The sequence below is a fragment of the Lates calcarifer genome, linkage group LG3 (genome assembly GCF_001640805.2).
Source record: "Lates calcarifer isolate ASB-BC8 linkage group LG3, TLL_Latcal_v3, whole genome shotgun sequence".
Taxonomy (NCBI): Eukaryota; Metazoa; Chordata; class Actinopteri; family Centropomidae; genus Lates; species Lates calcarifer.
Window position 1 is genome coordinate 17,326,280 of NC_066835.1, and position 23,140 is coordinate 17,349,419.

Sequence of the window (23,140 nt, forward strand, 5' to 3'; positions counted from 1 at the left end):
AAATGCCACACATGAAGTAAAAGCCTTCAGCACATCGTACTCCTGTACTGTGCATCCTGACTTAATGGGTGGTGGCAGGACGGAGCCGCAGCTGAAGCCTCTAATCGTCCCCAGACCTCCTGCTCACCACTGTGGAAAATGGAGGTCAATGAGCGGGAAAATGATATCTTGCTCTCTGGTATTTTTCTTCTATTCTTCTATTTCTTTTCTCTTTTCTCTTTTTTAGGACCTTGCAGTTTGCTTCTAACCACAGAAAAATTCGTACAGAAGAAACGCAAGAGTTTAGAGTGAAAGACAAGATGGAGAGTGTGAGGGGTTTGAAGCTGATGGTCAGCATCCTTATCCATGAATGATGGATGAGAAATGCCATGTGGTACGAATTTATTTTAACCATTCATGAGCTAACAATGCATTGTTTACAACACACAGTAATAGTATTTGTAAGCAGACATTTTTAAGAATATGAAATGTTTTAATTCATTAATATTATTAATCATATATTTATCATATTTGTTAATAAAGTAACAATTAATTTGTACATTTTCACTCTCATTACAGCAGAGCCAACTTCACCTCTTGCCTGCTGATGAAAGCCACAAGATGCAGCTGAAAGCTCTGGTTGGAAATCCAGTAAGTGGACTTTCAGTTAAGAATTATTTTGTCAAACTTGTGTCAACAATGAAACTTTCAACATGTCTTTGTGAGTTTTGAACACATCTTTTAACTGTGTTAAACTCACCTGTGATTGATATTCACACGTGTATAGACAATTAATAAATGCTTCACGTAATGTGCTTAAACGACAATAAATGCTTTATAGGGTGGAAAACCAATCCATAAATACTATATGATGCAAATAAAGTGAGTAAATCCTTTATAATATAAAGGGGCAGTCAATAAATACTTTATAATGTGAATAAAACATTCAGTAAATCTTTATAATGGCAATAAACTGTTAATAAATGCCTCATAATGTATATAAATATTCAATAAATGCTCTATAATGTGAATAAACATCCATAAATACTTTGTAGCAGGCTTTAAAAATTGTTCCTGTTCATGGAAAAAATCTTTTACAACATGTGTTAACAGTTTAAAACACAGTGTAAACAGCTATCAGACATTCGCTAACTATTTATAACACACAATGTACATTAATAAACAAATAAAAAAAGTCCTCATATCTGCTTACACTCACATTAGAGAGTGTGACAAACTATTTTGAGTATAATATACTGCCTGTAAATGCTAAATAAGGTGGTTCAAATGAAAGGTTTCGCCCCAAATGATTTTTATTGAGATTAAAATGCTGTTGAGCACATTATTCAGTGCAACCACAGCTCCCATTATGAGATTATTATAGTGATTTTCCTTTTAAAGAGATAATAAAGTGGTTTACATCAGCATCTGGAAACTAGTGGATCCTCGAAAGTCTACCGTGTGTTTAAAATATTCTGTTACATCCAAAAAACACACAGAGCCTACCTTCTTTCAGCTTGAACTCCTCACAAGGTGAAAGACAGAGGGACAGAGGGAGTGGAAAGACAGAGAGAGGAGGAAAGGGGCGGTGTCTGAACGAGTGGTTTGGGTTTTACGCACCAGACACAGATGCTTCAGTCAGTGGAAACCCGTCAGCTCGCAGGAGTCCACGGAGGATTTAATTATCTGTCATTTTATACAGCAGGGCAACTACAGGAGGACGAACTACTCCGATCCCGCAGAGACGGAGTCTCCTTCCTGCGAGCGTCTCCACAAGCTGCTGATGCGCAAAGAGCCGGTATGTTTCATATTTATTTACTATTTTATATTATAGAGGAATACACGAAGAGGTAGAGCTTTGTAATGTGAAACACGTGGGTGATAAGCACGTTTAAAATGTGTTAGGAAGGTTTTACAAGGGTAAAATCTACTGAAGCTAAGGTCTTCACCTGTACCCTCACCTGGTGCAAAACGGCGCATTACTGACGCATTGTTTGTATTTTGAATATTTTCGTTTTTTGTCGGTGTCAAGTATTTCTGCGCACGGGTAGACTTTAAAAGAAACTTAACACTTAATCAAGCGCCTTTATTAGTGGTTAATCATTTCATAAAACCTTATTGGTCGGTTAAAAGAACAACTTTTGGGTTGCAGGTTGTGAAAACTTCCTCTGACTGGTTGCTCCATTTGACTTTTAAAAAACGTGCTGCAGAAAATCCATTTATTATGGAATTGATTACTAATTAGAAACTGAGAATTGTGAGAATTTAGTTAGAGATTACCAACATTACAGCAACATGATGACCAAGCAGAAATGATAAACACCTGCCAAATGTATTTTCACAACCTGGCAACCCACAATTTATTGTCATCAATGACTGAATCTGCAATGCCTCAGTAAATTACTGAAAAAAATTATTAATGATAAAAATCCTTCTAAGAAGAGCACAGCTTTAGAAAGTGGTACCAAAATACCAGTCTTTACTGAAAGTGTAATCAGTTCAATTATGCAAGAGGTGCATATTTTTAAGCCAAATATTTGACCCCCCATATCCAGGATGCACCAGAAAGGATGTTCTTTCTTTAGAGTGAGGAAACAGTGGATGTTTTTTTTTTTAAGGTCTGTGGGTCTGAACAGGGTCCAAACGGAGTAATTGATACTGTGGATAAGTGCTGCAGCCCTGTTTTTGAAGCCAGAATTATGAGAGGAAGAACAAGGAAACCTTTGAGGGGACAACCCCCCACGTCTTGAGTTGGCTCAGATGCAGGAGACATGGTGACATGGTCGGGTGGGGGGTGGTCACACAAAATAGAGCTTAATATGTTGACAATTAAAGCCCATACAACAAGTCTTTTTATGTTAACAAGCCATTCAGTCTTGTTGAGTTACAGTGATGTCATGTCTCCAGATTACAAATTTTGTTCTGGAGACTCAGCAACTAAACCCCCCCCCTCCTACCCCCCACCCCTCCACCACCCCCTCGGCACCGCTCATAGTTTCCATCACCACACACCATCCTCATACAACCACCATGTTCCAATCCATTTGGGGGATATCAATACATTCATTGAAACAATTCAGCTCTGGTTGCTTCCTCCCCCTGAAGACTTGTGAATGTGTGAGTGTGAGTGTATTATTTTTTGTTTCACACAGAAAGGAATTCCTGACTTTTGTCTGTTTTTAGAAAACAGAGGGTGGAAGAAAAATGCTTTTTTTCTCCTTCTTCTTCTTTTTCTCAGTGTTTGAACCACAAGGTTTTGCCACGTTTCGACCACAGTCACATTCCTCTGAAATTCTTGCGTTGGGCGAAGGTCGGGTCTGTGTACAATCACTGGAGACGAGCCAGAGACAAATAAAACAGCTACAGGGTGATGATTTTAGATTTTGTCAAATGACTGACAGTCATAAAGACTCGTCAGACTGTCAGGGACGTGAGAGTCTCATGAGTCAGTCTCACTCACATTGCTGTCTTTTCTATTTCCTATTCCTGTTTGACAGCCTGGGAAGAGTTAATGGAATAGTTAGACATTTAGGGAAATATGTTGATTCATTTTCTTGCAGAAACTTCTGTTATGAAATATGAAGCTGTAGCCTCACTCGATCCGAAATTAACAAAACCTGACCCAAACATCTTGTTTTTTTTGTTTTGTTTTTTTTCTGAAAGCTACAGTAAGTAATTTTATGGGCAACATGGCGGCGTGAGAGAGGTGTTAACATTCTCATCTAACTCTTAACAACAATGTGAATAAGCTTTTTTTTCCTTATTTTGGTCTAACTTCTTTGAATTTGTCTAGTTTTGCAGTAGGTTAAGTCTGCATGTCTTTTCACCCACATCTCCAGTCGCTCACAACCTCAAAATTCGTCATATTTATTTATGATGTTGTAAAAAGAACAACACTGACCAATACTTCTCGCCCTTTCTCGATCTCAACCATGACTGGTCAATGGAGTGATATCAGCCCTCTGATTCTCTCCAACACAAAGAAGCACTTCTGAATCTAAGACAAATAAATCAGACGTAGCCAACATAAAGTCAGAGACAGCAGGCCCAGCACTTTCTCAGAAAACAAACATTTGTTACCATTAACACCCAGGACTTGAACTGGACAATCCCACTGCCAGCTGGCAGCTGAGGGGGTATTATGTTTACTTGTGTATTTGCACTGGATAACAGTCGTCAGTATTTAAGATCGGGCTGACTGTTTATTTGCATCGGTCAGCGTTTGCCTGCGAGTACAATCCAAGCACAACAACTTAGTTGCCAAAAGTAACTTCTCTGAAGATTTTAAGAGACTCCATAAACACACTTGATTATGATCTTTTTAATCTTTCTTCCCTTTTTTTTATTGTTTTCTTCATCATTTGCAGAAGCATTTTGATTTTTTAGATATATTTTTAGCAGTGGTAGTGGCTTGGCTTTGGATGGCAGTATCAGTCTGTTGGTCAGACCACCGTTTTGATCCAGACTGAAATGTTGCAACAACCATTGGACTCATTGCCATGAAATTTTATACTGACATTCATGGTTCCCAGAGGATGAATTACAATGATCCTGGACTTTCCCTGAAGCACCATCATCTGGTTATTTGTCCAATGTTAACATGCTAACACAACAAGCTAAGATGGTAAAATATTAGACCTGTTAAAGATCGGCATGTTAGCATTATCACTGTATGTTAGCATTTAGCTCAAAGCCTCAGCCTGCATAACAAAGCATCGCTGAAAGGAGAGGCTTTAAAAGCTGTTTAAAGGCTGTTTGTCAGTTCAGTCAACAGCAGCAGAGGTGAAGCTGCAGCTGGAGACCACATTGTTTCACAGAGTAAACAAACAGCCAGCTGGAGACTCATAAAACCAAGCCAGACACACAGTCTGTCTTTAAAGGTACTTAATTCCCTAATGTTATGAGCTTAGCGTAGCAGGTTATGTGTCATTAATATCCAATGATACTGATCATATTATGGTTTTAGTGGAATTTAGCGTGAAAGAACTGATTTCTCTTAAAAGACTAAATTAAGTTAAATGTTAGCTGACCTCACAAGAAAATTCAGCTATTTTGCTGTATAAACAATAAGAGAGGAGACAATTATCTTGATTAAATCTGTAATCACAAACAAAAAATGCATGTTATGTGTTCATTTGTGTGTGCAGGAAGTCTGGAGGAAGTTTTATATAACAAAGCCAGACACCCACTTTACCTTTAAAACTACTTTACTCCCTAATCTTATCAGCTTAATACGGCAGGTTATATATTCATTAATATCTGATGACAGCATTCATGAGATTGTTTCAGTGGAATTCAGAGCGAAGAAACTGATTTTCTGAACAGATAATTAGTGACATGAGTGTGTAAACTGAAGCACAGCCTCACAGTTGAACCCTTGACACTGATTTGACCTTTAAGGATTTCACATAAGAAACTGCAGCTACTTTTCACATTGAACTAACCAAAATTGATGTTACCCTCCTGCCAACTCTCAGAATATCGTCAGAGTTTAAAACAGCAAGGAGTAATTTATCCTGATGAGATCTTTAATCTTCGACGACAAAACGTACAATGTGTGTTCATTTTGATTTGTGTGCGTGCAGCTGAAATTGGCCTTGTGATCTGCAGGAAGCCACACCACATTGAACGTCTTTGTACGGGGGGATGAAAGAGAGCGCAGTCATCTGATGGCCATAAGAGAGCAGCCTTGTTTTTCTTTTTTCTTTTTTTTCTTTAACAGTTTATAGCTGCAACCGAGAGGGTGTCACTTTCCTCCAGTGCTGCAGGGCTCCTCTGCTGATAGCACTTTCTACAGAGTATTGTGCCGCTGTCAATATTCTCATTCACCTCCCCAAATCCAGGTTGTGTAACTCAGGAGTTGCACAATATGGGGACTGTTCTCAGCTGGTTAGAGGCCGTTAAAGCACCCTAAGCCAAACAGTAAAATGGTGATGGTAATTAAAAACCAACTTTGTTACACGCTTTCCTGCTTTAATTGAATTCACACAGTCTGTGGGTTTTACAGTACAGAAGAAAGCAGTTATTATAAGTTCATGCATTAGAAAAACAAGGAAAAAGGCTGTGTCTCCTGTTTACAACATAGGCTACAGTAGCAATACTTTCCTTTGTTTGATTTGAATCTGAATTCTGAGTGTGAGACTTATGCTGCAGTTTATGTAGTCAGACCGTCAAAAGGTAGTGCCCCTAGCATGTGTGCTACTTACTGCTAATGGTGCTATGTGTCATATTTAATAGATGCAAAAAATGACAGTAGTGTGACTCTACAGCTGTCAGTGATGGTACAGAATCAACATGGAAGTTATTGTAGACACAGGCAGGGTCAACAGCCATGCTAGCCACAGCTGAATGCTAACACCAGCATGCAAACATGCTAATATTGACAATGCTAACATACTAATGTCAAGTGGGTATAATGTTTACTATGTTCACCATCTTTGTTTAGTGTGTTTGTTTTGCTAATTACCAAAACCTCCTCCAAATTAAAAAAAACAAAACACACCTCCCAAACACCTCATATAGAAGTGTTAATCTGATTTGACGCCACTGTCAACAAGACAGCATCATTTTTCCATGCTGTTTTCAGATGTGGCAACGCTGTGGTTAAGGTTTGTTAAGGGGTAGACACAAAAACAACTCAGACTTAGGGAAAGAGCATGGCTTGGGCTAAAATAGCTACTTGGTTAAGGTTTGGGAACGAACGTGGTCATGATTAAAAGAAACCAATGTTGACCGTTGGTAGGAAACAAACAGCGGTCTTGTGTTAAAGTCTGATGTTTGTTGACCCATCCATCCACCATGACTTCCTCCCACTGTGGCTCTATGTTAGCTTCAAACTATTTCCTCCTTTTGCTCCCAACAGACACAAACCATCATTATCATGACCTCTCCAAGGATTTGTCACTTGAACATTAGCACATATTGTTTTTGGACACTTGCTTAAATGAGTGATGCTGTTGTTGGTCTTTGGAGGACAGTCTCCTTGGGAACCATGACTATTATACAATCCATCTTGTAAATGTTGAGATATTTCTCAGGATTTGTGACATCTTTGGGCAGATGTTGGCACTAGGTGAAAAGTCATGGTGAGTACCAAAGTTGGTAGGAATCATCCTCTGGGGAGTAGGAATGTCTGTACCAAATTTCATGGTGATTTGTCTGATAGTTAAATATTTCACTCAAAATTAAAAATGTCAAGCTTATGGTGGCGCTGTAGGGGAAATGTCAGAGGATTGGGGATACATCCTCTGGGGATGATGAATGTCTACCAAATTTCACAGCTATCCACTGAATAGTTGTTAACATATCTCACTCTGGACCAAAGTGGTGTACCAGCCAACCTGGAACTGGGACATTTGCGTTACTAAAAACCAACTTTGTCACTCACTTTCCTGTTTTAACTGAGAATCCAGTAAGTTTGAGTATTAGAGAGAGTGTAAAAAGTGTCAAAAAAGGTCCTTAAAACAGATTTGGAGGGTGTGTAGCTCAGATTCAGGTGCCTGTTCCAGAGCAGGAATGTAATATCGTCACCCCAAGAAGGCACTGGGGCTCTTTTATAATGCATGAATTAATATTTTGTGGCTGTGACAGGTTTAACACTTACCTACACATTTGTCTCACTGGATTTTATTACACATGACAGCGGTTTTCATCATGGAATAATCTGGTTCGTAAACCTCAGACACAAATTCCTCCACAGGAAAAATAAACACTAACACCAAGCAGAACTCTGATGGCTCGCAGAGTTCCTGGCTCCGCTCTTAAGAAACTGTCAGGTTGTCGAGGACTAAAAACAACAGCAGCAAGCCATGAAGGGACATGAGACAGGAGGCCCAGTGGCTGATCCCGGGAGACAGTTGCCATTTGGCTGCCGCTACAAAGCTCTTGTAGCCAAGTGACTGTGGTAAATCTTGCACCAGGACAGACAGTGTATCAGTGAGGAATTCAGCATGTCGAGTCATCAAGGTGAATTGTGGACTTAAATAGTTTCTGCAGTCGTGCTACTAGAGGGAAAGTACTTAGACAGGATGGATGAGTGTTTGGTGTAATGTCTTGTGGTGAGGAGAACAGGGGCAACAAGTATTCCTGGGTGCAGTCCAAGAGAATACCTGCAGAGTTACGTGAACGCCTCCTAAACCAGGTGCTGACTTCATGTGAGTCACTGTTTTAGACAGCTGATATTAATGCCAGACGGTCAATGAGGTGAAGGTTAATGGATTCATACCAGACTCTTATTTGCATGTTTTGAGCAAGTCAGTTGTGACCTTAAAGTGACTGGTAACTTTTGCAGCTACTGTGGCCACAAATGACTATTATGGGATAAAAATAAAGACTAAAACATAGTGTAACAGTAGCACAAATAGAAAAAGGTCCCAGTCAGAAAACAGGCTCATACATATCAGTTATAAAATGGCTAGTTAGTTGGTGAAACAATAAATGTCTAATGATCAGTTAGCAAACTCATGGGCTTGTTAGTTTGCTTGATTGCTAACAGGACAGTAAGTTCACATGCTTAATCCAGAAAACTTATTTGTATCATTGACTCCTGTCTCATAACTGTAAGCAAAACATACCCCTTTTTTGGAGAGACTGTCCTCCTGTCAAAAACGAAAACATACGTCATTTGTGCAACAGCTTATTATGGCTCATGGTTGCGTCTTCTTGTTGAGCGACATCTAGTGGCCGTAGTAATTGTGACATTGATTAAGTAGATGTATAAAGATCAAAAAAAGTCAACGCCAGGAGGAGGTTGGGGTGCATGGTTCAGTCAATCAAACTCAGGACTGTCACACAAGAGAGTTTTGTTCCTCTTTGAACCTGATGGTTATTTTTGTTTCTTTCACAAGCAATTTTAGCCGAAACCACAATCTTTTCCTAAACCTAACCCTGTATTTTTTATGTCTAAACCTAACCAAGCAGTTTTTATGCCTAAACCTAACCAAACAGAGACCATTACTAACATTAACCCCATGTTTATTATTATTACCATGACGACAAAGCTCTGGAACGACTGTCGCTGGTACACACCTATGGCTAGTGTGCTCTTTAGTGTTGTATCTGAGGGGCATCACCAAGCGACCTGTATGGTCGTTGAGGTTGGAAGACTTGTTTTCAGCAGTTTTCAAAGGACCAGTGTACCATTTAGCAGAATCTATTTGCAGAAATTGAACATTGTATAAATAATTCTATTTTTATTTGTGTATAACCACCTGCAACTATGCGTTGTGTTTTCATTAGCCTTCGTTAGCTTTGAATGAGCCCCTCTTATCTACATGGGGAGTGAGTCCTCTTCCACGGCAGCCCACCATATTGCTTAGAACTGAAAAATACTGATTCTAGAGATGGCCTTTCACATTTTTACTGTTACCTGAAGGCCTCAGTAGGTTCGACAGTGCAAATCCATGAGTAAGTCATTAAAGTCTAACTGAAATTTGAGCAGATTTACTTCACCCTTGAGAATGAATCTACTAATCGCAGTGAATTGAACTAGTCGCTAATTTAGACGTTTTTTAAAGCTGGTGTATTGCTGACTGTAGCAGCAAAACCTGAGGGTACTGAATTGAGCCAATGGTTTGTTTCCTTACAGAAATTAAATTTGTTATAGAAGGAAAATTGTATTGTCTTCTTTCAAAAGCTATAATTTCACTTTCATTTAGTCTGTTTTCAGTCTTTTTGCTAAGCTAAGCTAATTACCCCCCGACTCCAGCTCTAACATATAATTTTCATTCAACTGTTCTTAACCATAATTTCCTATTGTGTTGCTGGCTATAAAGTTATAATGGAATGTCCTATAGGAACCATAAAATGTTGGTTTCAACAATCATGGATTTTAATTAGATGCTGTTATGTTATGGCACCGGTCCCGTAAGAATTCCCTATCGGATGCCTAAAGGAGAATTTGATGAAAGGCAACAGCTGGAGACCACAGAATGTGTTCGCAGATGTTGTAGCTCAGGAAGAGAAACATAAAGCACAAAACCGAGACGACTATGTGCGGAAGGAAAACCATTGTTCTATCACTGCATTCATCGTAGACATGGACGGACGAGAATAGAAGCCGAACCTTTTAAGACATTTTAGGGGGGAAGTTGAGCCGATTTCCCCCATCCAGACAGCAATCTGACAGAAAACAGACATAGGATGTGATGTTTTGTCTCAATTTATTTTTCCTCTGTGTTTTGTTGACCTAGCTTGATGCCCTGTAAAAGGAAGCTGTTATCTGCAGGGAGGGATGCATGAGGGATGTCCTCAGCGTTATGCTAACATGGCACTGGGAGGAAAAGTCGTAGAGGAGAGGGAGTTTCTGCTCCTGGCTTTGGCTTAGGGACATGACTGAGAGCAGACTGTGTTTATCTTTTTTATGTTTATCTGAAATAACTGCATCATTGGTTATTAGAAACAAAATGTTTGATAGCAGTCAGACGTGAGGAATGTAAACTGCTCTTTCAAGATGACTCTTTAACAGACCAGATGCAAATACTTGGGGGGTTATAGAGCGTGAAGCGTGGTACCTGTAAAAAAAAAAAAAAACAGCTTTGTAGAGCAGGAAACCTTCATCATGAGCGATGTTTAATCCTTTACCAGCTTCAATACAAACCACAAATAGTCATTTTCTGAGAAAACAAGTGGCCTTCATTAGTTTGTACCGAGCTTTTGGCCCTCTCATCATTTCAACTGATGACGTCTTCCAGGAGGGTTCGGGAGGTCTCGGCTCATTCCTCGATCCCTCAGGGAGATTTCAAAGCCACACGGTTTCTCAGCTGCTCTTTGTTGAACCCACCTCCTCTTTTCTGACATTATAGAAACATGTCAAAGCCACTCTGAGCCCAAAACAGGGGGGAGGAAATTATAAACAGTATCCGTTTCCAAGTGAAATATCTAAGTGTCTGCCTTTGTAAATGCAATGTTCCAGACGTTGAGGTCCTGAGCATGAACATATACCCACACTGTATACTGTGTCTTCCTTAGCCCTGTCAGGTCTTAACTGTTCCACGGGGAGGGTGTTTTAACCTCCCACACATCATTTCCTCACTCATTTCCCTTTGCTGCTGCAGAACATGGGTCACATACTCTGTTAATGCCTCACTGTGTTCAGTAATAATGGTGGGATGATGTTATTGTCTATGTGCCCAGCCTTATTTCCACCTGTCCTTCCTGTTCTCCACAAGCTGCAAATCAAGCTTTTTCTTTGTGGTCTGCCTTTTGTGGTCATTTTACACCTATAAGTGGGCATTTTGCATTTTTTGTGGTTGTGTTTTGTCTCTCTATAGTGATTTTGTGTCTCTTTATGATTGTTGTGCACCTTTGTGTGGTCGTTTTATGTCTCTGTGTCTGCCTCACATCTCTTTGTGGTTGCTTTTTGCATCTTTTTTTTTTGACATTTTTGCATCTCTGTTTGATTGACTTCCCAACAAGAAATATTTACAGTAACTTCATACAGAGGCTCTGATTGGGAGGCCCAGAGCCTGTACCCTATCTGGTAGTGGGACCAGTAGAGGTGACTCCTGCCACCTTTGGCCACCCCTCTAACTCCGGCCGCTGAGCTTCAATATATTCTAAATAAGCTGTATGCATTATTTTTTAGCAAATGTATTGTTTACAAGATGAGAAGTCTCATCTGACTTGTTGGGTCATTGATGAGCTCAAAACAAAACTTTACTCAGCATCTTCTGAGTCAATATGATGAGAAAGACATGTTTGGACTTCATCTGTAGAGATCATTGCCCCAGTGGGATTGTGTTTTTGCATCATGCAACTAGGCAGGCAGGACGTAAAAAGCTTTGTAATGAGGCAACTGAGATTTGGGACACAATCAATCCCATTAAAAGATTTTTATGAGAAAATATGGTCCAGTTAAAAAAGGACAAAGTTGTGCTTCTGGAGGCAGAAATTAAGAAGTGTCCTGGGAGATACTGTATTTGTTTGCAGTTGAGAATCAGTTTTTGTAAAGACAGAACACTTGTTTTCTGAAACAAGGGCGGTCTGAAGAAGGTTTAATTAAGGAGCAAAATCTGGGATATGGATTAAATGTTCACAGTTTCCAGAGAATACAGCACGCTCAGCAGTTTCTTTGGGTAAAAGATGTTTAAGTCTTGTTTCCAGCAGCTAAATAAAGTTATGCATTCATGAGAAAGTTGTGGACAAAAGAAGTAAACTAGATAAACGAGTGTTGTTGCCCTTTAAACACAAGCCAAACACAGATGAAAAAGCCCTCAGGAGAGCCTTTGAAATTGAGAACGCTGTTTCAGTTCAGCTCCCAACAATTAATATTGTTTAGTCGTTCCTTCTCAATGCCAAACCACCGCAGGGGGTTTCGTGCAGGAATGAGAGGGGGGGGTGGACCGACATCATGAGCTTTCACTCGTTAGTGAGAAATGATGAAATGGGAGAAGCAGTTATATCACTACAGGACAGATTTACAGTGAATCAGCCATAACTCTTTAAGTTAAAGTGTTCATTCAGCCCTTTCTGTACATGCAGGAAGTGGAACATTTAATAACATTTAACCGCACTGTGATGTCTTTCAGTACTATTTCTGTTTCTTGCATGTTAAAGCTGAATCTAAATAGGATTTAAGTTGATCCTGTAGGGCAGTTTCACCTCTTCTTCAAATTCACCAACAACCACCTCCTCCCCTGAGACTCCTTCTCAACCTCACTGCCTCTTTTGACACAGCTAACACCCACTAATCCTCCAACAGGTCATCACCATCACCTCCACCGCTCCTCTGTCCCCCAGGGTTCAATGCTTGGGCATATCATCCTTGTCCCTAAAGAATCTGCACTGGCTCCCTGTCCCAGACTCATTTCAAGATGCTTCTCCTAACTTACAAAGTCCTCCATAACCAGGCTCCCTCCTCCATCACCCAGCTTCTCCACTGCAGCCCTCCCTCTCCACCCTTCAGCACCAAACCTCTTGTGACATTGCCTTCTCCATAACCAACCCCCTCGCCCTGAAACTCTCTTTAAACACATCCTAACTGCACTAATCTGTTTTCTCACAGCTGCTTTTAATAAAATCAAAATTCATATGATAATACCACATTTTGCAAACCTTCTGAGACTTCCTTTTTAATGTTGTAATATTTTTTTTATCAAGTGTTGAATCATTTGAAACCTAAGTCCACCACTGTGAAGACATAACAGTGGATCTCCATTGGATAGCAGTCATGTCATGTCGACTAGTACCTGATAAACAAAGTCTAGAGTTTAGCTGTATTTCGTAATGCATGCAGAGCGATAGGATATCAACCACAGATTTCCAAAATGAGGTGAAAAGGTCACAAGACTAAAACTCACTCACTTACAATGCGACCATATGAATGACTTTTCAGTTTCTCATGGTTGTAACACATCCCACGCAGATGTTAGTTATCTTGGATCTTTCTAACCTGCTGTGTAAAACATCTTTGAGTAGTTCTTTTTTCCTTCATTTTTGTTTCTCCTCTTGATTTTTATTTCCCAGCTCTATATCCAAAGACTGTCTGCCTCCCTTCTTCCTGCTTTCTCTCTCTGTCTTAACTAATCTCACTCCTCCTCCTCCTTCTTCCCGCTCTGTCTTCTTGCTGACACTGAATGCTGAACTGCACCTGTGACTTCTCCGTTGTGCAGGTGGTCGGCCAAAACAAAGAGACACCATGAGTGACTGCTTCGACTGCAAAAACTGCAACGAGTCCCTGTATGGACGCAAGTACATCCAGGTGGAGGACAACCCTCACTGCATCCCCTGCTATGACCGCCTGTACGCCAAGACCTGCCAGGAATGTAAAGAAATCATCGGTCACAATGCCAAGGTAAGATCAGAGTACATTTACTCAACTGCTGTACTTAAATTTGAAGTATTTGTACATGATTATACTTTTTCACCATATTTTAGAAGGAATTATTCTTTCCTTGTTGATTAACTAACTTCAAAAAAATAGTAAAATAGTTTCCTAGAGTCCTTTGTAATGTCTGTCTGCTGTCATTTCATCAAAAAAGTTGCCAATTAATACTCTGTTGATCAATTAAGTGTCTCAGCTCTACCATAAATATGAAATATACCAAAGAGCATATAAAATAAATCTACCTCAATCAGCTACAAATGAAAAATGCTGCTTACATGTTAATATTTAAATTAGACTGAATTTTTGAGTTATGGCCAAAAACATGTTTTGTGCAGTCACAGTGACCTTTGACCTTTGAATACCAAATTCTACAAATTCAGTTCATTTTTGTGCCAAATATGAAGAAATTCCTTCAAGCAGATCTTGAGATATCACATTCAAGAAGCCAAAAATGGGTTTTGTGAGGTCACAGTGACCTTGACCTTTGACCTCTCGACACCTAATTTTAATCAGTTCATCCTTAAGTCCAACTGAACATGTGTACCTAATTTGGCATTTCTGAGATATTGTGTTGACAGACAGCCACCTGTATTTTACTTTAAGTATGTTTACTTAATAACAGTTAGGTACTTTTCTCAAGTAACATTTTTAATGCAGGACTTTATCTGTAGTGTATCTGAAATACTTTTACATTCCACTACTTCTATTTTTGCTTGAGAAAATCGTTTTTAAACCGTTACAGACCAGCTGGTATTCCTAAAAAACACAACTCCTCTTACAGAACATCAAACTGTCTGTAATCCCCTTTAACTCTCCGGGAAGTCTTAGTTAGTAAAAACTGAAAAACACAGTCCTGAAGGAAACACCCACAGACGCCACGAGGCCGTTAGTGTCCTGTGAGTTATGGACTGACTGTGAGGGACCAGCAGTAAATTGTGCCGCTGCTTGCTTTAGCCGTCCCTCCTCTGTGCAAAGACGTAACAATATTCATCCTTCATCCGTCCTCACCCCCTCTCTCCCTTCGTGTTAGTTGTTTCTTTAACTGTGAAACCCCATTCCTCAAAACTAGGTTTTTCACCCACCGTTCAATGGAGCTGTTTATCACCGAGCTTGCTTGAACTGCACGTGAACCGGAACACAAGCAGCTGTTAAAGAGAAAAATCACCAAGTGGGTTATTCTGATTTTTAAGAAAAGACTCCTGTGTTAAATCTTTTTTTGTTTGGAGGGCAGCAGGGTGTGGTAGAAAAAAAAAAGAAGAAAACTTTGGGTTTAGACTCCCATGTCGGCAAACATCCAAAGCACTGAAGTGTCCTTGTGTGGGAAACTGAATCCTGTTGCTGACCGTGACTCCTGAACTCCAAGCGGATGGGGGGGCACGAAATAGAGTCTCCCTGTGAGGAACAATAACATATCGAGTGTTTTTATTAACTTGTAGTTTAGGGCAGTTTCTTTCTTTCTTTTCTTTTCTTTCTTTTTTTTGTAACAAAGGCTCAGCAATTTCCCTCAACAGCTCTTCACTGTAGTTTAAAACAAACGTCATGCAAACAGCAGGAAATGGTGCATTTTTTGAGGGACTATTTTTTGGTGCAGACAGCAGGACACATAATAATGTTGGACTCGTGCTCCTCAGATGATCTTGCTTCCAAAGTTGGGAAGTCATCCTTCCGACTTCAGAGTGTTCATGTGCTTATTAGTTGGAATTTTGAAACAAGATGGATGCCACCGAGATCTTTTATGTCTTTTCTTTGCCCATACTTTGGCTTTGACTGGCTGTTTTTTCTTTGTTTGTTTTACCTACCTGTTTCATTTTGTCTGCCACATGTGTGTGGTTATACTTAATTTAATCCTCCTCTGTCTACTTCCTTCCACATGTCCATCTTGTTTTATTAAGCATGTCTCTTTGCCTGATGTCGTCATTTAACAAGCAAGGACTGATACTGACTGGAGTTAGAAATAAATATGTTTGATCATAGAGAAAATGTGAGTTTCTGACAGGTTTTACAGCCTCTAGCTGCTCAGCCTGACCCTCCCTCTCCCCTTCCCTCCAGGAGCTCTTCTACGAGGACAGACATTACCACGAGCACTGCTTCCGCTGCTTCCGCTGTGACCGCTCTCTGGCAGATGAGCCCTTCACCAGCCAGGACGACGCGCTCGTGTGCAGCGACTGCTTCTGCAACGAGTTTTCCTCCAAGTGTGTGGCCTGCGACAAGACAGTCATGCCAGGTAGTGACAAGAAAGACTCTCACAAACCCTCCTCTTGGATGGATCCTTGAGTAATTGCACAAGCAGTCGGAAAGTTCACACCCTGTCTATGCAGGGGTAAAGAGGCAAATGAGTTTGTGTTAAGCAGGGTGTGACAGCTTAGATGTGACAGAGTGATTGTTTCCTTGCTCTGGTGAAAATTTCTCCCAGCAGAGTTTTCAGCTCCGGCCACTGTGACGACACGAGTGCAGCAGCGGCAGTGTCGGATGACTGAAAATTACCCGGGCCTGTGGGTACTGTGGGATTATTATAACTCTCCAGTTCTTCTCTGAACTGAGCAGTCATTTTCTTCAGTTTCTGTTCAGCCTGGAATGCCTTTAAAGCTGCTGCCTTCTCCCCACTTTTTTTTTCTTAAAGTGCAGCCAAGTTCAAGTTCAAAACACCGTCATGCCTTTGGTCTGCGTCAGGTCCCAACAGTTGTAAAACAAGGCCGGTGATTAAAGGATCTGACGTCCAATTTCATAAGCATGACTGGTTCCTGACTTCTATAAACCTCTCCAGTGAAGCGTGTGTTTCTCGTACTTATGTGGGAGTGGACTAACAGCCACTTATGAAGTAGTTAAAACTGTAAAATAAATAAAAAGCACTGTTGAGAGGTCAGCTAGAGCGCTGCTTTTGTCACAGCTTGTCAGATTGGTTTGATGTGAGATAATCTGAAGTAATTGTCCAACACAGGAGGGCTGTGTAAAAACAGGTTGCACTGCATCATCGCCTCTCAGTGTTTGTGTGAACGCTATCAGAGCCTTCAAAGCTGCGCCCCGGGTGACACAGAAGCTTAAAAATGTCAGGAAAGATATCAACAAACATCTCAGTTTCCACCTTCATCTGCTTTCCCCCCCCCCCTCTGGCAGGATCGAGGATGTTGGAGTACGGCGGCTCCGCGTGGCACGAGGACTGTTTTGTGTGCCACGGCTGCGAGAAGCCGATCGGTGCCGAGGCTTTCATCCCCGACAATAACAACTACTACTGTGTGCCGTGCTACGAGGGCAGGTTTGCTCCTCAGTGCAGCCACTGCAAAAAGGTGAAGCACACAGGCTCCACATGTGATATGATTGATGTTAAGGAGACATTATGTTTAGATTGTCTGTCCATTCTTGTGAACATGATGTTTTCTTCAAATCCTCAAGGATGATCTCATTAGATTTTGGAGGTCAAAGGTCAAGGCCACTGTGACCGTCAAGAATTCATATGATAATTAAAATACCTTCCTATTAAATCATGTAGTCTTCACTACATATATTGTTTGAGTGTGGACAGACATGGATGTAAACTGCAACGGTTTTTGGCGGAAGCACACAACCACAAGGCATGATTCTAGTTTTTATTATTCATTGTTTATGAACTCTCTTATTATTCTTTAGTCAATGAAATGTCCATCTCAAGTTGCCAGCGCCCAAGGCGACATCTGCAAATGTTTTGTCCAAAAACCGTCCAAAACTAAATACATTTATTTTATAATGTCATCAGACTTTGCTGTTTTAAAAAACTGTGCTCTTAATGGTTTGGTTTTTGGCATTCCATTAATATGTACAAGAAAATTGACTGTGTCTGTTTGAGAGTTAATGAAGTTTAACATGTTTCTAACATCTAGGTGTGAAATCATTGGGTAACATGGTTAAATATAGTAATACCACAATGTCCGTGCAAATGAAGAATTGGTTTTATGGTTTATGGTAAGCGCTGTACTGTGCGTTCATTTACATCAGAAGTTGGACTGGAGTGACGTCGCCTCAAGTTAACAGCATTCAGTTGAGAGTCAGAAACATGGACGTCACAGAGCTTTATAGTTGCTCTTTTGATAGACACGTTCGAAACAATATCACTCACCTTAAGAACAGTTGTTAACATTAGACTTAACATTAGACTAGATTTAGACAGCTAAAATTAGCTGTTCGAAAAAAGAAACGTTAAGTGAACGTGAACCAATTCAAACGAATCCCGGACTAGCCATTGTCATTGCTAGCCGCTGTTAGACTGACGTAATGTGAAACAAACAAGATAGAACTGTTAAAGCAGTAAGAGTGTTCACTACTGTTGACATGAGTGGCAGCCATCTTGAATTCTTACGTTGGGGTTGGTGGGGTTTCTCTGATCTGACTTCAGGGGGCGTTCCAGTTGAAACGTCCGACTAGGAACAGGGCAATTCTGCCTCCAGAGTACAACTGGAAGGCACCATAACTATGAATAGTGACAATCATCTTGGATAAACAGCCGTTACTTACATAGTTTGTGTTTGTGGCCTGCAGGCTCTCACTAAAGGAGGGGTGACCTACAAGGAGGAGGTTTGGCACAAAGAGTGTTTCTTGTGCACGGGCTGCAAAACTCCGCTGGCCGGTCAACCCTTCACCTCACAGGGAGACAGTCCGTACTGCGTCAAGTGTTTCAGCAGCCTCTATGCCAAAAAGTGTGCCGGCTGCAACACGGCCATCACAGGTCAGTGAAGTGTAGCCTACTGGACCGTCGTCTCCTGTTTTCTCCTTATCATTCCTGTCTTGACTGTCTGTTATCAATAAAGGTTAAAATACCAAAATGATCTGTAACAAACAGATTTAGGCAGAAAGGTGACTCAGGTATTAAATCTGTGCTCTGATCCTTTCTGAGTGGTTGCATGTTTGCATACAGTACATCCTCTCTTTGTGTTGTGAAGTTTTTTTCCTATTGTCCAAAGAAAGGATTTCACAATAAAAGCCACACCAAGGTGTTGAATATCAGGTGTGTGCTTTAAATCAGAAGTGAGTCAGTGGTAAAGAGTGAGGCTAATATCAGTGACACTACAGTATTTCCTGTGAATCCTTCATGTGTATTTATTTATTTATCTGTGTGAATCCCATTCAGCAGTGGTGGACCCTGCCACTAACAAGGACAACTACTGTATAAAGATGACAATAATTACAGGATGTGAACTCATTGAAGATAAAATTCAGACCATAAATAGAACCAAAAATGAACATTTAAGATGCAACAGCTGATTTTCAACATATCAACTTTTAAGTCGATATGTTGAACTGTTTGACCAACAGACTTATTTACACATCCAGCACTTACAGAGCAACATTAGCTTATATTTGTTTTTGGTATCTGATGAATGTAAGACCAATAGTCCCGCTCTTTTAGCTCTGTTTTTGGTCTCTACCAGCTCCTGAGAGAAATATCTGTCTCTTTAGCTGCAAGATACTTCCTTATGTTGAACAGCTAGACTGTGTTAGTCTGATATTTGGTGCTGAGCAGGTAGTGCACAGTGGATTTTTAAGGGTTTTTTGCTAAAAAACTGCCGCCTGTTGCAGCAGAAGACACTATGAAAGTGGTGATAGTGAATCAGATCAGATAAAATTGAGGGCTGGACAGCAAAACGATGAGCCGAAACTCACTATAAACTACACAAAACTGAGAGAAGCTACAGATTCAGGCGATAATTTTCTGTCGTTATTACAAAAATATTGATTATAGACACCAAACCATGACACTGTGCTGCACCTACACCTTTAGACTAATTTGAAAGATGCTATAATAACATAAGAAACTCTGCATGTGGTGACTTTAACACATGAGAACAAGGAAACTGAAGAAGAGACAATGCAGTAATACAGGTACAACAAAGTCTATTATCAGCTTTATCTCATAGCTTTGTAGCATTGACAAAGAAACTTCACATGTCACAGTAATATTTTGCTGTGAACTAGAATACACAGAACTGCCCGTGTTTTCTTATTGTTACTGCCAACTGCTGATGTTATCTGGAATTCATTTATGTTATTTCCTGGTTGTTGCAGAACTCTATTTTCCACCCCTACTGAAACATTCCTTCATTAGTTGCTCACATGTTGTCTCTCTTTCAGGTTTTGGCGATGGAAAGTATGTCTCTTTTGAGGACCGGCAGTGGCACCAGCCGTGCTTCAAGTGCTCACGCTGCTCTGTGTCGCTGGTGGGCTCCGGCTTCTTCCCCGACCGCGACCAGATTCTGTGTACAGACTGCAACAACGATGACTGACCACCACCAGAACAAACTACACCTGCAACACCTGCACACCAGAAACAGCAAAATATCAAACACTGCTGACGCCAGCAGGGAAACGTATAAGACCTCAGCTTTGCACATGAACACTGCAATATCACTAATTCACTCACAGTGTAAAGCTGATACAAAGCTCAGTATTTACAACTTAAAGTCAGCCTTTAGCACGATGAAATGTTTGTATAAATTCTGCAGAAATGTCCTGTGATGTATGTGTATGACTTTTTCTTTATTTTATATGTAAAATATTCAAAAAAAATACTTTTAAATTAAGTTGTTTGTTTTCTTTTATCACACTTTTTTTCATTGCAATAAGACAGAACCAACATTTGAGACTTCTTGTACTTTTTAAAGAAATATTCCAATTTATAAAACTTTTTTTCTGCTCCTGCGACCTGCTTCTTGTATGTAATCTTATCTGTTAAAAACTTGTGTTTTCTTTTCAGCTTAAATCAACTTTCACTGGTGTAATGCAATAAAAACGTCATAAAATAACTGCTGGTGTATAAATGAATTCATAAATGGTGTATTTGTCCGTATGAACATGCAGCAGGTGTCAGAAAGGCCTGGGGGTGAGATCGTTCACACGGGGTCACGAGAAAATAAAAACAACTTATTTCTGCTGCACAAAACTCTATTTACTGACTCAGACCTCTAAACATCATTAAAAAAGAACAAAGAAACCATTTAGCTGTAGCTCTAAACTATATTCGGGAAAGGCCAAAGAATTCTTTTGTTAAATGTTGCTGAAAGTTTTAAAGGTTGAAAATAAAGAGTTTAACAGTTTTGGAGCTTGTTTTCAAGTCTTATTTCTATACAGTTGATATATAAAGCCATAGTCAGCAGCTGCTTACCTTAGTGTAGCTTAGTTTGTGGTTTTACTGGGGTTATGTGTTGGCCAGGGGCAGTAACCCCCTATAAAACCACAACGTGTCATTTATAGACTTTGGTATTTTCATCTGTTAAATAAGATAAGAGCTTTATAGGTGCAAGTGGGTGGATTTTATTACTTTTGGACTGACCTTGGCTGTTTCCCTCTGTTTCCAGTCCATATACAATCATAATTTTCTATAAATTTTATACTTCTGTGTGCATTGGTGGTATAGTGGTTAGCATAGCTGCCTTCCAAGCAGTTGACCTGGGTTCGATTCCCAGCCAATGCATGTTACAACAACAAAAACTGCATCTTTTAAGTTGCATGGCTGCATTCAGAGTCCTGTTTGTTTCACATAACCTTTGCAAACATGCTGCTCAGTTGTCTCAAAAATGTATAACTGTGTTCTATATTTCCAAGTTTGTGTTTGTATCCTGAACAAGAATCACAAAATCCAGTCCTGATGTTTTCATTTGACTGAGAAAATGACTGAAAAAAACAGATGTTTGTGTGCATTGGTGGTATAGTGGTAAGCATAGCTACCTTCCAAGCAGTTGACCCGGGTTAAATTCCCGGCCAATGCATGTTAACCAACATGATGGAAGTTGGATATCTGTCTTCAAGATTCAGTTTGTTTCAGGTAAACATGCTCTTTACTCATCTTCAAAATGTGCAGTTTTTCTTTGGTGGAACAACCTGACCTCTGAACTCACTTTGTTTTATTGAAAAGATTAAGAAGTTATTACTTACTTCAAGGTCTCCTACTACACTGAACTCTAGTGTTTGTCCTTCATTTGTAAGTCGCTTTGGATAAATGAAACTACAAAAGTATAAAAATCATCTTAAACCGTCCTGACAACCTGTTTCTTAAGAAAGCAAGCTTTGAAAAAACCCATAACCCGTTTCCCAAACTAGTTTTTTTTTTTCCAGTGGGTAGACTTTCCCTTACTATTACTTACATAATCTACATAAATATTTACAGTTCAGAACCTCTGTGCTGATGTGCTCTGATTGTGTTTATATGGAGGCTGTGCCAGGCTAGTGTCCATGTCAGGAGGAGGGAACAGAGGACCAGCTGACAAGATGATGTAGTTTAGGACAAAAGGACAAAGTTTTTTGGACCATAATTAAATTTTTAATACTGAAAACAATCAGAAGAGAACATGAAAAAAGCAGAATATAATGGATTTAAAGGTGGAGTCAGGTCCGACAGGTGCTGTAATGTAAAAATATGACCACCCTCCTCACTCCAGGCCTGCGATATTCCCTCATAAACCGAGAAATTTAACTGTCAAGTCGGTGATCTACATTTCCTATAACTTCCTGCTTTTGATCATCATTTATGACCCGGTGTTAAGTGTTGACTCGCTGCAACAAGCCTGTTCTTTATATGCTGTTAAAATCTTATCTCAAGATCAACCCCAGATGAAAAATAAAAGGCCCATGTGGTGCTGTTATTTGTTTGAGCTTTTCCCATGACTCTTCCTGAAATATGCTTGACCTTGTTTGTGGGGATGTAGGAGCGCAGTCTTGTTTGGTCCCAGGAGGAGAAGGAGGAGGAGGAGAAAGGATGGGGTTGAAGCTCCTCAGTGATTTTATGTCATCCCGCTCAGCCACTGCGGAGACTCAAACTCAGCTGGACTCTGCTGGTGGAGGCTGTTAAAGTAATTAGACCACATTACTCTGACAGACAGACCGCAGAAGAACGAAGGGGGCTACGCCTTCGCACAAGATCCTGCAGCTTCTACGGTATTTTTACTGCATATTTCCTCAAGTCCAAAGTCCTCACATGACTGTGTGTAGTATCAACAGGGAGTCACATTTGAGCATTCGCCAGCTCAGTGTGTTCTCTGTTTCCTTGGGATTTGCCCTGCTGTAACTTCTGAATAATGAGGACAGTTTGGGGTCAGTTCACTCAAATTACCAAAACACATTTGTCACTTACCCCTTGTGGCTTCTAGTGTGCCAATAATTTTGTTATAATTTCCCCAGTTTTGAGACATCCATCTGTCTCTCTGCCTCTACGCCAATAAAACAGAGGTGGATTTTATTTGTGACGCTCACACTGTTGAAAGTTCAATAAATTACACAGCAGCATCTGTTTGAGAAATAGTGTCCCTGTTACTTTGTTTAATCCACAGAGTTCACTGTCAACAGTTTATATGGGGACTATTTCTTTGGTAGAAG

The 23,140-nt window shown here is 40.2% G+C and overlaps 1 protein-coding gene and 1 non-coding gene across 2 annotated transcripts; both read left to right on the plus strand.

Moving 5' to 3' along the window:
- The first annotated feature begins 1,594 nt into the window (after positions 1 to 1,594).
- LOC108903141 (four and a half LIM domains protein 3) lies at positions 1,595 to 20,574 on the plus strand. The gene is made up of 6 exons (XM_051068103.1): positions 1,595 to 1,775; positions 13,589 to 13,771; positions 15,854 to 16,028; positions 16,919 to 17,088; positions 18,314 to 18,500; positions 19,904 to 20,574. The coding sequence occupies exons 2-6, from the start codon at positions 13,616 to 13,618 to the stop codon at positions 20,053 to 20,055; spliced, it is 840 nt and encodes a 279-aa protein (XP_050924060.1). The 5' UTR covers positions 1,595 to 1,775; positions 13,589 to 13,615; the 3' UTR covers positions 20,056 to 20,574.
- Positions 20,575 to 21,170: 596 nt separating this feature from the next.
- Positions 21,171 to 21,242, plus strand: trnag-ucc (transfer RNA glycine (anticodon UCC)). Its single transcript has one exon. It is a non-coding gene; the product is annotated as a tRNA-Gly (tRNA).
- The last annotated feature ends 1,898 nt before the right edge of the window (positions 21,243 to 23,140 follow it).

Excerpts from the sequence above, each read along its gene's own strand:
- LOC108903141 (XM_051068103.1), top strand. The coding sequence starts at position 13,616 with ATGAGTGACTGCTTCGACTGCAAAAACTGCAACGAGTCCCTGTATGGA. Across the intron at positions 13,772-15,853 it reads TCATCGGTCACAATGCCAAG|GAGCTCTTCTACGAGGACAG; the intron begins GTAAGATCAGAG and ends CCTTCCCTCCAG. Across the intron at positions 17,089-18,313 it reads AGTGCAGCCACTGCAAAAAG|GCTCTCACTAAAGGAGGGGT; the intron begins GTGAAGCACACA and ends TGTGGCCTGCAG.